The sequence below is a fragment of the Choloepus didactylus genome, chromosome 11 (genome assembly GCF_015220235.1).
Source record: "Choloepus didactylus isolate mChoDid1 chromosome 11, mChoDid1.pri, whole genome shotgun sequence".
Classification (NCBI taxonomy): Eukaryota; Metazoa; Chordata; class Mammalia; order Pilosa; family Megalonychidae; genus Choloepus; species Choloepus didactylus.
This window is the reverse complement of record NC_051317.1, coordinates 39,071,490-39,085,767: the sequence shown is the minus strand read 5'-3', so window position 1 is coordinate 39,085,767 and position 14,278 is coordinate 39,071,490. Positions and strand designations below refer to the sequence as shown.

Sequence of the window (14,278 nt, the reverse complement as noted above, 5' to 3'; positions counted from 1 at the left end):
TAGATGTGAGGGTCTATTTCTGAACTCTCAATTCGATTCCATTGGTCAATATCTCTATCCTTGTGCCAGTACCAGGCTGTTTTGACCACTGTAGTTTTGTAATATTCTTTAAAGTCAGGAAGTGTGGGTCCTCCAGATTCAATCTTCTTTTTCAAGATGTTTTTGGCTATTTTGGGGGCTGCTACCCTTCCAAATAAATTTGATAATTGTTTCTTCCATTTCTGCCTGGTAGCTGTTGGAATTTTGATTGGTATTGTGTTGAATCTGCAAATCAATTTGGCTAGAATTGACATCTAAATGATATTTAGCCTTACAATCCATGAACATGGAATGTCCTTCCATTTGTTTGTCTTTTTTGATTTCTTTTAGCAGTGTCTTGTAGTTTTCCACATACAAGCTCTTTATAACCTTATTAAATTTGTTCCTAAATATTTGATTCTTTTAGTTGCTATTGTAAATGGAATTTCTTGATTTCCTCCTCAGATTGCTCATTACTAGTATATAGAGATGCTACTGAATTTTGCATATTGATCTTGTATTCCACCATTTTGCCGAACTTGTTGATTAACTCTAGTTGATTTGTTGTAGATTTTTCAGGATATTCTATGTATAGAATCATGTCGTCTGTAAATAGTGAAAGTTTTACTTCTTCTTTTCCAATCTGGATGCCTTTCATTTCTTTTTCTTGCCTAACTGCTCTGGCTAGAAATTCTAGCCAAATGTTGAATAACTGTAGTGGCGGTGGGCATCCTTGTCTAGTTCCAGATCTTAAAAGGAATGCTTTCAGTTTTTCAACATTGAGTATAATATTAGGTGTGGGTTTTTCATAAATTCCCTTTATCATGTTGAGGAAGTTTCCTTTTGTCCCTGTCTTTCAAAGTGTTTTTACTAAAAATAGATGCTGGGTTTTGTCAAATGCCTTTTTGGCATCAATTGAAATGATCATGCAGTTTTCCCCCTTTGATTTGATAATGTCGTGTATTACATTAATTGATTTTCTTGTGCTGAACCACCCTTTCATACCTGGGATCACCCCACTCGATCATGGTGTATAATTCTTTTACCGTGTTGTTGGATTCAATTTTCAAGTATTTTGTTGAGATTTTTGCATCTATATTCATTAGAGAAATTGGTCTGTAATTTTGTTGTTGTTGTATCTTTATCTGGTTTTGGTATTGGGGTGATGTTGGCCTCATAGAATGAGTTAGATGGCATTGCTGCTTTTCAATTGTTTGGAAAAGTTTGAGCAGCATTGGTATTCATTCTTCTTGGAATGATTAATGGAATTCACCTATGAAACCATCTGATCATAGGCTTTTCTTTGTTGGGAGGTTTTTGATGATTGATTCCATCTCTTTACTTATAATTGGTCTGTTGAGGTATTCTGTTTTCTCTAGAATCAGTGTAGATTGTTTGTATGCTTACAGCAATTTGTCCATTTCATCTAAGTTGTCTAATTTGCTGGCAGACAGTTGATCATAGTATCGTCTTATGAACCTTCTTATTTCTGTGGCTTCAGTAGTAATGTGCCACATCTAATTTCTGATATATTTATTTGTATCTTCTCTCTTTTTGTCTCTGTCAGTCTAGTTAAGGGTTTGTCAATTTTATTGATCTTCTCCAAGAACCAACTTATAGTTTTGTTCATTCTCCCTCTTTCTTTTACTCTTTTACTCTTTCTTTTTACTCTCAGTTTCATTTATGTCTGCTTTAATCTTTATTTCTTCCTTTGGGATTAGTTTTCTGTTCTGGTTCCCCCAGGTATGCAGTTAGGCCGTTGATTTTAGCTCTTCGTTTTTAATGTAGGTATTTAGGGCTATAAATTTCCTTCTCAGAACTGGCTTCACTGCATTCCATTAGTTTTCATATGTTGTGTACTTCTTTTCATTTGTCTTGAGATATTTACTGATTTCTCTTGAAATTTCTTCTTTCACTCTCTGATTGTTTAGAGTGTGTTATTTAACTTCCATATATTTGTGAGTTTTATATTCTCCACCTATTATTGATTTCCAGCTTCATTCCATAACAGTCTGAGAAAGTGCTTTGTATAATTTCAGTCTTTTAAAATTTATTGAGGGTAGTGCTCAGGAATGACTATAGTTCATTAATTTTCTTGTGGTATGGTAGGAGCATATTAGAAGCAATGAAGTTATTTCAAGATACGTGTTTTTCCTATTCCTTTGCTTTGTTTTGTTTGGAAATTTTTTAAAAATTCTTTCTGATAAATTAAAGTTAATTAAAAAATTTATTGAGACTTGTTTTTGACCCAAAATGTGATCTATTCTAGAGAATGATCCATGAGCATTTGAGAAGAATGTATATCCTGATGTTTTGGGGTACAGTGTTCTGTATATGTCTGTTGGGTCTAGTTCATTTGTCATATTTTCAGGTTCTCTCTTTTCTTATTGATTCTCTCTAGATATTGTATCTATTGATGAGAGTGGTGAATTGAAGTCTCCAACTATTATTGTAGAGGTGTATATTTCTCCTTTCAGTTTTGCCAGTATTTGCCTCAGGTACTTTGGGTTACCATGGATAGGTGCATAGTTTCAGATGAGAAATTGGCATCTTATCTTATTGTGGTTCCCTTGTATATGATGAATTGCTTTTCTCTTGCTGCTTTCGTGATTTTTTCTTTCTCTTTGGCATTCGACGTTCTGATTAGTAACTGTCTCAGAGTAGGTCTATTAGGATTTGTTCTGTTCAGACTGTTGTACTTCTTGGACATGTATATTTATGTCTTTGATATGAGTTGGGAAAATTTTCACCATTGTTTCTACAAATATTCTTTCTGCCCCTTTTCCCTTCTCTTCTCCTTCTGGCACACCCATGACACATATGCTCGTGTGCCTCATGCTGTCTTTCAGATTCCTGAGGCCCTACTCAACTTTTTTTCATTCTTTTCTGTATCTGTTCTTCTTTCTGTAAGATTTTGATTGTCCTATTGTTTAGTTAGTTGATTCTTTCTTCTGCCTGTTCAAATCTGCTGCTGTGTGCATCTGGTGTATTTTTAGTCTCTTCTATTGTGCCTTTCATTCTCATAATTTCTGTTATGTTTCTTGTCAAACTTTCAAATTCTTCTGTATGCTCACCCATTGTCTTCTTTATAGCCTCTATCTCTTTAGCCATATTTTCATTCATCTCTTTGAATTGATTTAGGAGACTTGTTTGAATATCTTTTATTTTCTTTGTTCCAAATTCTGTTTCTTCTCTGAAGTTTTAATTTTTCCCTTGACTGGACTGTATTTTCCTATTTCTTAGTATGGCTTGTAATTTTGGGCTGATGTCTAGATGTCTGATTATCTTGTTGAGTTTACTCTGAAGGTCAGTTTCTTCCTTTGACTAAGGTTTTCTTGTTAATTGGCTTTGTGTTAAGGATCTTCTTTGCCACTTGGTTCACCTTATTCTAGACCTGTAGAATTGCCTGTGCTTAACTGATCAGTTTTTCACCTCTTCTTCATCTGATTCTTCCCCTGGGTATGTGGTACAATTTTTATGATTGCACTATTTGTGCAACTGTTTCATCCCCAGGAGAAAGTTTCCTTTCCTCTCTTCCTTCTCTGGGAATCTTGATCTGTTATGTTTGTTTTTGTTTTGCCTCTATAGCTTTAACACTCCTTTTGTTACACCTAGCTGCTTTTGCCTGGAGGGCAGATTCTGGGAGGAGGGTCACCCCAACAAGGACTTGCCAAAGTCAATATTTCTCAGCTAAAACAGGGTTAGGGAACTATGAAAGGGCTACAGATCAGCTCTAAGAGATCTGGGGGGAGGGTCAGGATAGAGACCAATATGCCTTTTTCAGGCTCCCTGAAGCTGTGCTTTCCTAGTCTGCCCAGCAGATGGTGCCCTTCAACTAACATGCTATGTGAGAGGAAAGGGTGTGGTGATTAGTGGTGTGGGGTGTGGAATGGCAATAGTGGCAGTGGGGACTCTAAAAGGTTTCCCAGAAAACTTCAAAAACTGAATTGGACTTTAAATAGAATTTAGCCAGGTGACATCAGGCTGCTGCCCTGTTTACTTGGCAGCAGAGCCACTGCTCTTTGAAGCTCCCTTGCTATTTGTCTTTGGGTCACTACCTCCTTTCTATTTCTCCCATGCCTTCTGGGTTTTTCTTCTGGCTTTGCTGTTTTTCAAGTCTCAAAAGAGCAACTTGAGTTAAAAGAGGTCTGAGTGAAAGTATGCTCCACCCTACATTTTGTGTTTTATGTGAAGGCTTGTTACACTGAATTATTTAGGTGTTACATTTCTTTTGATTTTGAAAACATTTAATCATCCTCTTTTAAATGATCAAACACCATTTTTAAAAGGTTAATTTTATTATTTTGCCAGTCTTCTTTTTGGATGCAGGAAGACATCCTTAAACTATTTCTGTTACTACTTTTAAAAATCCCCCCCCAGAAGATAACAATTCTTCCATATTCTTGATAATTCTGTGATTAAAAATTAATTCACCATCCTTGGTGAATTAATGTCAAAGTTGTTATCTTTGCATTTCAGGGGAGTTTAATGGAATTTCTGTCTGAATGTATTTAGTTGCTGCTAAATGGTAAATATATATGTCTTAAGGCTGAATATACCAGTGAGTGTTTGTTTTTCATTGTTGATTTTGTGTATTTGTAATTCACCTATTTAGGATTAATAACATGAAAATTTATTGCTTTGGAAATTCTAATAACCACCTTAAATTCATCATCTAAATAAATTTCTATTTCCCCAGATCTGAGAGCATTTCTTCAGTGTTGGTTTTTTTTATCTACAGAGGGCAGAGTATTCTCTAGTAGATTTCTTTGTTGTAACTTTTGCAAAATATCCTAAAGTAATGATGAAATATGATGTCAATCATCCATCTTTGGCTATTCAATAGTTCCAAACCGAATGGTAAATGTGAGTATAATGTCTTCATGGAAAGAATTATTTTAGCTTTATTTTATTCCATTCTTCCATAGCAATTTCCCAAAGACACAATCAATGAAGAAGTGATAGAATTTTTGCATCCTTACTTTGAGATGGTGGACTACAACATCGAAACTGCTCAACGCGTGTGTGGGAATGTGGCTGGACTCTGTTCCTGGACCAAAGCCATGGCTTCCTTCTTTTCTATAAACAAAGAAGTGTTACCTCTGAAGGTGAGCTTCCAAGATAAAGGGTTTTCTAGCTCAACTGCTCTTATCTTTTCACTATAGCAGGATAGTGTTCAACGTCTGGTGTTATTGTACTCAAGTCCATAGGGAGAAGAAGTGATGGAAAGGCTGAGCTTAGGGTGTTTCTTCTTTGTCATTGTACTCCAGTGTTGCCTGAGCCTTTAAGCATGGACTCTTAGAAGAGGATATTTTTCCTCCACAATGTCATTATCCTCTGATAATGATAAAGATTTCCTGCTGGGGAGGACAATGAGTGAGGCAGATCAAGAAACATGACATTGGTGGCTAGAAAAAGCCTAAAGCTGGTCTTGGTTGTAGGGCATGGGGTGGTAACCACTCCCTCCCTTCCTTGCCCCCCAGGAAAGGAACTGAATATTATGCATTTGTTCTTTAATGTGACTTTGAGACTATGCCTTGTTTCCCTTTGAGTAATTGCATTTTAAGCTTCATCCATGTACACATCCCACCGCTCAGTCTTCAGCAAATGAAAAGTGAAGTATGATTTTTGAACATGGAAAACTGATGTCTCAAAAACCATATCTTAGAGGTTGGTTGGTTATTTTGCTTTTGTATAAGTCTGACCTCTCTCAGTCATCAAATAAAATCCACCTACACTTGCAGTCTACCCAAGAAAACTTAATAATTGTTATGGTTTGCTAATGCTGCCATTATGCAAAATACCAGAAATGGATTGGCTTTTATAAAGGGGGATTAGTCGGTTAAAAATTTACAATCCTAAGGCCATAAAAGTGTCCAAATGAAGGTGTCAACCAGAGGACAACTTCACTGAAGAATGGCCAGTGGTGTCCAGAAAATCTCTTGTCAACTGGGAAGGCATATGACTGGCATCTACTGAATCTTTGGTCCATGGTTCTGGTTTCAAAATGGCTTTCTCCAAAATGTCTCTGGGCTAGCACCTTCAAATGTCTCCAAGCATCTCCAAGCATCAGCTCCCAAGCATCTCTCCAAAAGTCTCTCTCAGCTGCTCTTGGGGAATTTTGTCCTCTCTTAGCTTCTCTGGAGCAAACTCTGGGCTAGCATCTCAAAGCGTCAGCAAGCATCTCTCCAGAAGTCTCTCTCAGCTGCTCTGTGTGTGCACTCCCTTTAAAGGACTCCAGGAAACTAATCCAGACCCACCCTGAATGGATGGGGTCAAATTTCCATGGAAACATTCAATCAAGAGGTCGTGCCCTAATCAGAAAGATTAATAAATCCTACCAACAAAACTGCATTAAAGAATCTGTCTTTTGGGGGGATATAATATGTCTAAACTGGCACAATAATCATGATTAAAAAAGAATCAAGAGTCAAAGGAAGATAGGAATAGAGTTACAAGCCCCATTTTGTTTTCTATTTGTTATCATGCCAGGAACACTTTTCCAGTAGTTGAGGCCGTTGGGGTCCTAAGGCAACTTAAAAGAACAAAGACTCATTTGCCTTGGAGGATTTTATGAAAAATGATGTACTGCCTGATGCAATGGGTATTGGGGCTGTTCAAGACTCCAGTGAAGCTCAGAAAGAGACAGTCTGATACTGACTGAATTAGAACCACATTATCAAATGAAAGGTACAAGGCATCCTTTGCAAATTTTCCCTGTGGGTAAACCTCCATTATGTCTTAAAGGCAAAGACTGTGGCATTCACAGTGGGTAGTTTTTGTTCTGTTGTAGTTATCTTAAGAAAGGGAGATGAAATCAGTAAAAAAAAAAAAAAAAAAAAAAGAAAAAAAGGACATTCTGAACAGGTTTACATAAGAACAGTGAAATCCCCTCTTCTATGTTTAATACCTTCTACATTCTAGCCTGCACCCAGCCCCAGGACAATCCAGAGCAGATGGTAGGAAGTGAAGGGAATATCATTAGGAGAAGGGGGGGGGGCATTTTACTTGCTCCTAGAACCAGTACTTCTGTTTCTGAGAAGTCTGTCCCATGGGCATCTTGCATTTTGGAGCATGCAGCTTGTCACATCCATCCTAATGTCAGGAAAATATGTGCAGTTACATAGATCCTACATATTCACTCTTGTTGGGGGAAGTAGGAATACTTTAAGACAAAAGGAGTGCAGGTTATCGCTGGGCGACTCTGCTTAGTATATTAAAAATGAGACAAACTTCGCTTATTTCTGGCGAGGCTTCGCTTGCAGATGCCTGCTTCTTAAGTGAGGAGAGATCCAGAACACTCTCTAAACTCCAATTCAACAATAATTTGCAACCAAATCACGGAGAGGCTCTTTCACCTTGCAATACCTATAGCTGGGCAAAGGGACTTCTAGTAGTGAACAAATTTAAGCAAATATTCATTACAACAATAACAATTTCGATTCTCTTAAAGTTCGTTATAATAGAATTTCACCTTGAAAACTATGAAAATCTGATAAATATTAGTTCATATACACAGATTATTTAAAATAATATAACCTTAAATATTGAACATGGATAACAACAGTGGTAACATTTCTATCAGTTTCCTAGAGCTGCCATAACAGACTTCCATAAACAGGGTGGCTTAATACAACAGGCATTTGCTCTCTCAGAGTTCTGTAAGTTAGAAGTCCAAAACCAAGGTGCCACCAGGGCCACGCACCCTTCCTGCCTCCTCTAGCTTCTGGTGGCTCCCGGCCTCCTTGGCATTTCTTTTTTTTTTTTAAATGCAATTTCATTGAGATATATTCACATACCATACAATCATCCGAAGTGTACAATCAGTCGTTTATGGTATCATCATATAGCTGTGCATTCATCACCACAATAAATTTCTGAACATTTTCATTACTCCAAAAAATAGTAGGAATAAAAATAAAAGTAACAAGGAACACCGAAAACATCCCATACCCGCCATTCCCTCTATTATTCATTTACTTTTTGTCCCCATTTTTCTATTCATCTGTCCTTACACTGGATAAAGAGAGTATATGAGCTACAAGATTTTCACAATCGCACAGTCACATTGTATAAGCTATATAATTATACAATCATCTTCAAGAATCAAGGCTACAGGGTTGCAGTTTAACAGTTTCAGGTATTTCCTTCTAGCTATTCCAATACACTAAAAATGAAAAAGGGATATCTATGTAATGCATAAGAATAACCTCCAGAATGACTTCTTGACTCCATTTGAGATCTCCAAGCCACTGAAACTTTATTTTGTTTCATTTCTCTTCCCCCTTTTTGTCAAGAAGTCTTTCTCAATCCCACAATGCTGGATCCAGGCTCGTCCTCGGAGTCATGTCCCATGTTGCCAGGGAGATTTACACCCCTAGGAGTCATGTCCCGCATAGGGAGTAGGGCAGTGAATTTACTTGCCAAGTGGGCTTAGAGAGAGAGAGAGGCACAATTATAAGTAGGCTTAGCCTCTCCTTTGTAGTAACAAGCTTAATAAGGGCAAGCCCCAAGATCTAGGGCTGGGACTTCTAAACTGGTAGTTCCCAATGTTTGTGAGAATATCAGGCATTCCCCAGGTGGGGAAGTTTAATATTTCCACATTTTTTCCAAGTCCCTCAAGGGGTCTTTGCAAGTACTTGTTTATTTTCTGCCCAAATTACTCTGGGATGCATCGAGGCTTCACACTAAACTGTAGAAACCAACCAGATCTCCCTCCCTATTCCAGGTTCCATGTAATTACGGTGTTTGAATAAACTGACCATACAAGTTAAATTAGATAGTGTGCTACAGAAAATATAGATTTTGCACCAAATAAACATCTCTTCCTTTGGTCTCACACAGTAGTTGAAGTTTTAAAACACCGTCAATATCATCTTTTACCCTTTAGTCTGATTTACCTTTGTCCTAATCAAGTCCATTTCGTTCATATCTTTAATTGAAGTCTGATCTCTTTTTCAGCTTTTTTTTTTTAACAGTTGCTGTATGGGGTAATGCTGACATTCATAGCTGCTGAATTCTGGCTCTGAGTCTCAGGTGTCACACAGATACTTGAAGTTCCAGGGATCAACCAGGTTATACACAAGGAACTCAGCATCTCACGATTTAGAGATAACCATTACCACTCAGGAATAGATGTGACTGCTGTAAGAGCTTACAATCTAGGAACCTGTACAAGAAGCCTTCCCCTGATAACTTATGCTCTCAGATTCAAGTCTCAGAGTTTGCACGTTTTAGTTAGTCCATATTAATGAGGCGTTATAATGTTTGTCTTTTCATTTCTGGCTTATTTCATTCAACATGTTGTCCTCAAGATCCATTCACCTAGTTGCATACCTCACAACTTCATTCCTCCTTGCAGCCACTCAATATTCCATCATATGAACACACCACAGTTCACCATTCCATTACTCAGTCAATGTACCCTTAGACCACCTCCATCCACTGTGAATCGTGAATCCTGCCATCCTTGATGTTCCTTGGCTTGCAGCTGCCTGGCTCCAGTTGCTGTGCCTGTCATTCGTCATGTCTCTATGTTGCTGTGGTCGCTCCTCTTCTTATAGGGACACCAGCCCTATGGGATTTAGAGCCACCCCCATCCACCATGGCCTCATTTAACTTAACTCCTGACATCCACCATAAACCTGCTTCTAAGTAAGGTCACATTCTGAGGTTCCCAATAGACATGAATTCTGGGAGACCACCACCAACCTAGGACAACATCTAACTATTTATTGAAGTCACATTTTGTGCCAGCTATCTGCCTTGAGTTTTCACATATGTTGTTTTATTTAACCCTCACACAAAAAATCTGAGAGGTAGTTTTTCAGTTTCCTAATGGAGAAACGGAGGTTTACGGAGATTAAATAAACTGCACAAAGTCCTGTAGCTCCTGTTGATACCCAAGTTGAATAATTGGATTTGACGGATTCTGTACCTTCTGGTAGCATCTTTGGAGAGCTTTTAGAAAATCATTATTCTTTGTTTTCCCCATAAAGTACCAGAAAATATCCCGAGTTCTGGGGCTGCGATAGTTTGACATTAGTGGGTTATATTAGTTAGTCTTTTAACACAGTGGCCTTGTTTTTCTTGATGTTGTAGCCACAGCAACAGCTGCAGCTTAGAGCAGAGCTGTGTAAAAATGTTCCATGAGCCAGTTTCTTTTTTTTTTTTAATTCATTTTTATTGAGAAATATTCACATACCATACAATCATCCAAAGTGTACAATCAGTTGTTCACAGTACCATTATATAGTGTGCATTCATCACCTCAATCTATTTTTGAACATTTTCCTTGTACCAGAAAAAGTGAAAAAAAATAAAAATAAATGTAAAAAAGAACACCCAATCATCCCCTCACCCTATTTTTCATTTAGTTTTTATGTCGCCATTTTTCTACTCATCCATCCATACATTGGATAAAAGGACTGTGATCCACAGGCTTTCACAATCACACTGTCACTCCTTGTAAGCTGCATTGCTATACAATCATCTTCAAGAGTCAAGGTTACTGGGATGTAATTTGATAGTTTCAGGTATTTATTTCTAGCTATTTCACTGCACTAAAACCTAAAAAGGTTTATCTATATAGTGCATGAGAATGCCCACCAGAGTGACCTCTCGACTCCATTTGAAATCTCTCAGCCGCTGAAACTTTATTTTGTTTCATTTTGCATCCCCCTTTTGGTCAAGAAACTGTTCTCAATCCCACGATGCTAGGTCCAGATTCATCCTTGGGAGTCATATCCCACGTTGCCAGGGAGATTTACACCCCTGGGAGTCAGGTCCCATGTAGTGGGGAGGGCAGTGAGTTCACCCACTGAGTTGAGCCAGTTTCTTTTTAAACTATAATTTTGAAGCTGTGTTTTGCCCAATGTTAGTTCTAGTGTGTTATGGCTCTGACTTTTTCCTTAAAGATTTGTTCTGCCAAAATTTGTGAGCCTGAGTTGTTGAGATGGAAAATAATATCTTTCAAAACAGGTTTTAAAAATAATCTTTCTTCCTCAAATGCCTTCAGAAAGAATGTGGCTTCTAATGGTGGATCTCCCCACTAAAGTCAATTTTAATATTTAGCAGACTTCAAACTGGGGAAATTTTATTTCAAAAAATGTTTAAGGATATAAATGCCTGTAAGCATAGAAAGTTTTCCACACCTCATCTTTGCTAATATTGCTTTTGATTATGGCTTTTGATTTTTTTGCGGTATTAAATATCTTATTAAATATTAAGTATCTTAATTGGCCACAGCTGAAGTGCCAATTATATTTTTCTTGGAGGTAACTAATATATAAAAATGACAGAAACCACTTCAAGACCACTACCACTAACAAAATCTAGATTTTTACATTCAGTGAATAATTCTATATTCTATCCTTTATCTTGCTTTACCATCTTTTTCAGGAGTGATGAGTCCTGCTAGGCAGATAGATCTAAATATTCAGATTTTTCTTTTTCTACAATTCTTAATATTACAATGTTCTGATATAGGAGTTGCCAAGTTATGGCCTATGGATCGTATCTAGCCCACTGCCTGTTTTTATATGCCCATGAAATGAGAATGGGTTTTAACATTTTAAAATAGTTTTTGTATAAGTACCTACATAATATCCTTGATTTTGCCTTTTGGCCCCCAAAACACTTACTGTCTAGTGGTGGCAGATTTGTTATGTACCCCAACAAAGGACAGGTTCTTTTCTTTCTTAATCCGTGTTTCCGTGGATGTGAACCCATTTGTAAATCATATCTTTGAATACATGAAGGTGAGTCAGGCTGTGGACTAGTTTGTGAATTGGATCTTCTAAGATCCTGATTTGATGTAGCCAACCGGATTGGTGTTGGGCCTTAATCCGTATTACTGGAGTCCTTTAGGAGCAGCAGAAATTCCTACCCAGTTAGTCAGAGAAACACAAGAGGAGCCAGAAAAACGGAAGTCCGTGGAAACCAGATGAGCAAACAAAAGGAGAGGGAGACTGCTGTAAGACAGGAGGCAAAAATGCAAGCCAAGGAACCCCAAGAATTGCAGCAGGACCGTGCCAGAACCCTTCAGACTCTGGGGAGAAGCCATAGCTTTGCCAATGCCTTGAGTTTGGATGTCTAGCCTTCCAAATTATGAAGCAATAAATTCCCATTGTTTAAGCCAAACCAGTGGGTGGTATTTGTTTTAGCAGCCTAGCAAGCTAAGATCCTAATTCTTCACAGGAACAATTTGCAGACCTCTGTTCTAATGAACTGTAAATATAAACATACAGCATTGCAGGGTTCCTAGATTCTGAAACGCTGAGCATTCAGAGGTTTGCTGCCTGTCCCTTCCCCTTCTGTGTGTCCTGTGCAGGCCAACTTGGTGGTGCAGGAGAATCGTCACGTCCTGGCGATGCAGGATCTGCAGAAAGCACAGGCCGAGCTGGACGACAAGCAGGCAGAGCTCGATGTGGTACAGGCCGAGTATGAACAGGCCATGAATGAAAAGCAGGTAACTGTTCTCTGATGTGGGAGGGACTATGGCACAATGACATGGCTGTCAGAGTTGTCTATTTCTTTTCTGCTTTTTCTCTCCAAAGATTCCTCCCTTGAGTCTTTCCAGCAGATAGTCATAATACTTTCATAAGACACACACACACATATATATATTACACACACATACATATTCCCATGCATGTACATTTACATATACAAATACATATACACACACAATACATACAAACGTACACACACACATACATAATATGTGTTTTATGTACATACATTCATCCATATATGGCACATAATCCCTCTCTGAGCCCTGGAGTTTGTTTCTAACAGACCAAGGGCTTTTGGGGTGATGTCAGGATGGTTGCCAAGACAGAAGTAAGTTCCAGAACATAAGCCTTCTGAGTTTCCTGGTTAGTGGTGATGATAACAGCATCTTGTGTAGCATTTTTTGGGTTGTGTTTTTCAAATCATGTCCTTCCACTTATCTCATTTAATCTTAGAAATGCCCTTGGCGAGTAGGTAGAGTGGTTCTTTTTATTCTCATTTTAGAGAAAGGAATGAAGGCCCAGAGTGGTAAGAAACTGGTTCCCGGTCCTGGGGCTGCTCAGTGGCACAGACTGGACCAGAGCTGGGTCTTCTGATGTCTCTTTCTGGCCTCTCTGCTGGACCAATGTGACTGACCACATGGCTGGGAGTTATAGAGTGTTTTATGGGGAGGGGAAATGAGACTGTGTTCAGAAAGCATTTGTGTGTAAGCGTTCGGGTAATATGCCTGAAGAGATCCCAGAGGACCTGAATCTCGATGTCACCAGGACTTTGTAATGATTTCAGGTTTCATATTTGTAGTAAATTTCTAATGCTTTTTCTTAAAATGGGCCCTCCAAGTTATGTTAGCTTCTGCCCCTACAAAATTTGGATCTGCTGCTGATAAATCCTGTATTTGGTAAATAAGAGCTAAGAGGAAAATTAATAAAAGAAAAATTAATGTTGCAGTTTAAAAGAAGGTATGTTAGAAACTGTGAGGAAAGAGTATCAACTTCTACCAGTTTGGGCACTCATTTTTATCAGGAAGCACGAAATGAACACAGTAAAAATACTTCACTGCCTCATTTAATTATTTAAACATAAATTATAACATTTTTGCATTCATTCATTCAATAAAATATATTTTTTTGAGCATCTACTATTTGTTAGGTAAATAATCATATGACCACAGAAGAAGTGCTGTTAGGAAGATACGGCTCTAACTTTAACAAAGTGAGTTTCAAGAAATGTCAAATTTCTTTAATTAAAAGAAACTAAAATCTGTCTTTGATTCCACATGCTTCGACATGCTTGTGTGCAATTCACCTCAGTCATTTTTGGTGGGCTTGTCCACTCCACAGTGCTCCCTGGGAGTCCAGGGCCTTGTGGGTCATCAGCAGGAAGTGGGGGGCTGTGGTCTCCTACTGTGTTCCCACTGTTAACCGCACAGCCCGGCCCTTATGGACACATGTCCCGGCTACCCTGTAGGCCCAGCACAGAGCCTCTGCGGAGGGTGCTGGGAGACAGTCACCTCTCTGGGGCCATTGTGAGAGAGTGGGCTGTACATTTAGAATCTTTGTACATTGTGTAACCCCACCCCATCCCCTGGTATCCTAGATTCTGGATTCTGAATCCATAGTTTGCTTTTTCTAATTATTTCATGTCAGTGATATATGATATTTGTCCTTTTGTATCTGGCTTATTGCACTCAACAGGATGTCTTCAAGGTTCATCCACATCATATAATGCATCAGCCCTCCATTCCTTT

At 38.3% G+C, this 14,278-nt stretch overlaps 1 protein-coding gene across 1 annotated transcript in view; it reads left to right on the top strand.

The window, feature by feature from the left end:
• Positions 1-14,278, top strand: part of DNAH5 (dynein axonemal heavy chain 5) — a 249,075-nt gene that overhangs the window by 182,825 nt on the left and 51,972 nt on the right. Inside the window, exons 60-61 of the mRNA XM_037799237.1 lie at positions 4,947-5,126; positions 12,350-12,487. Coding sequence (XP_037655165.1) covers positions 4,947-5,126; positions 12,350-12,487 — 318 coding nt within the window. The remainder of the gene's footprint in view (positions 1-4,946; positions 5,127-12,349; positions 12,488-14,278) is intronic.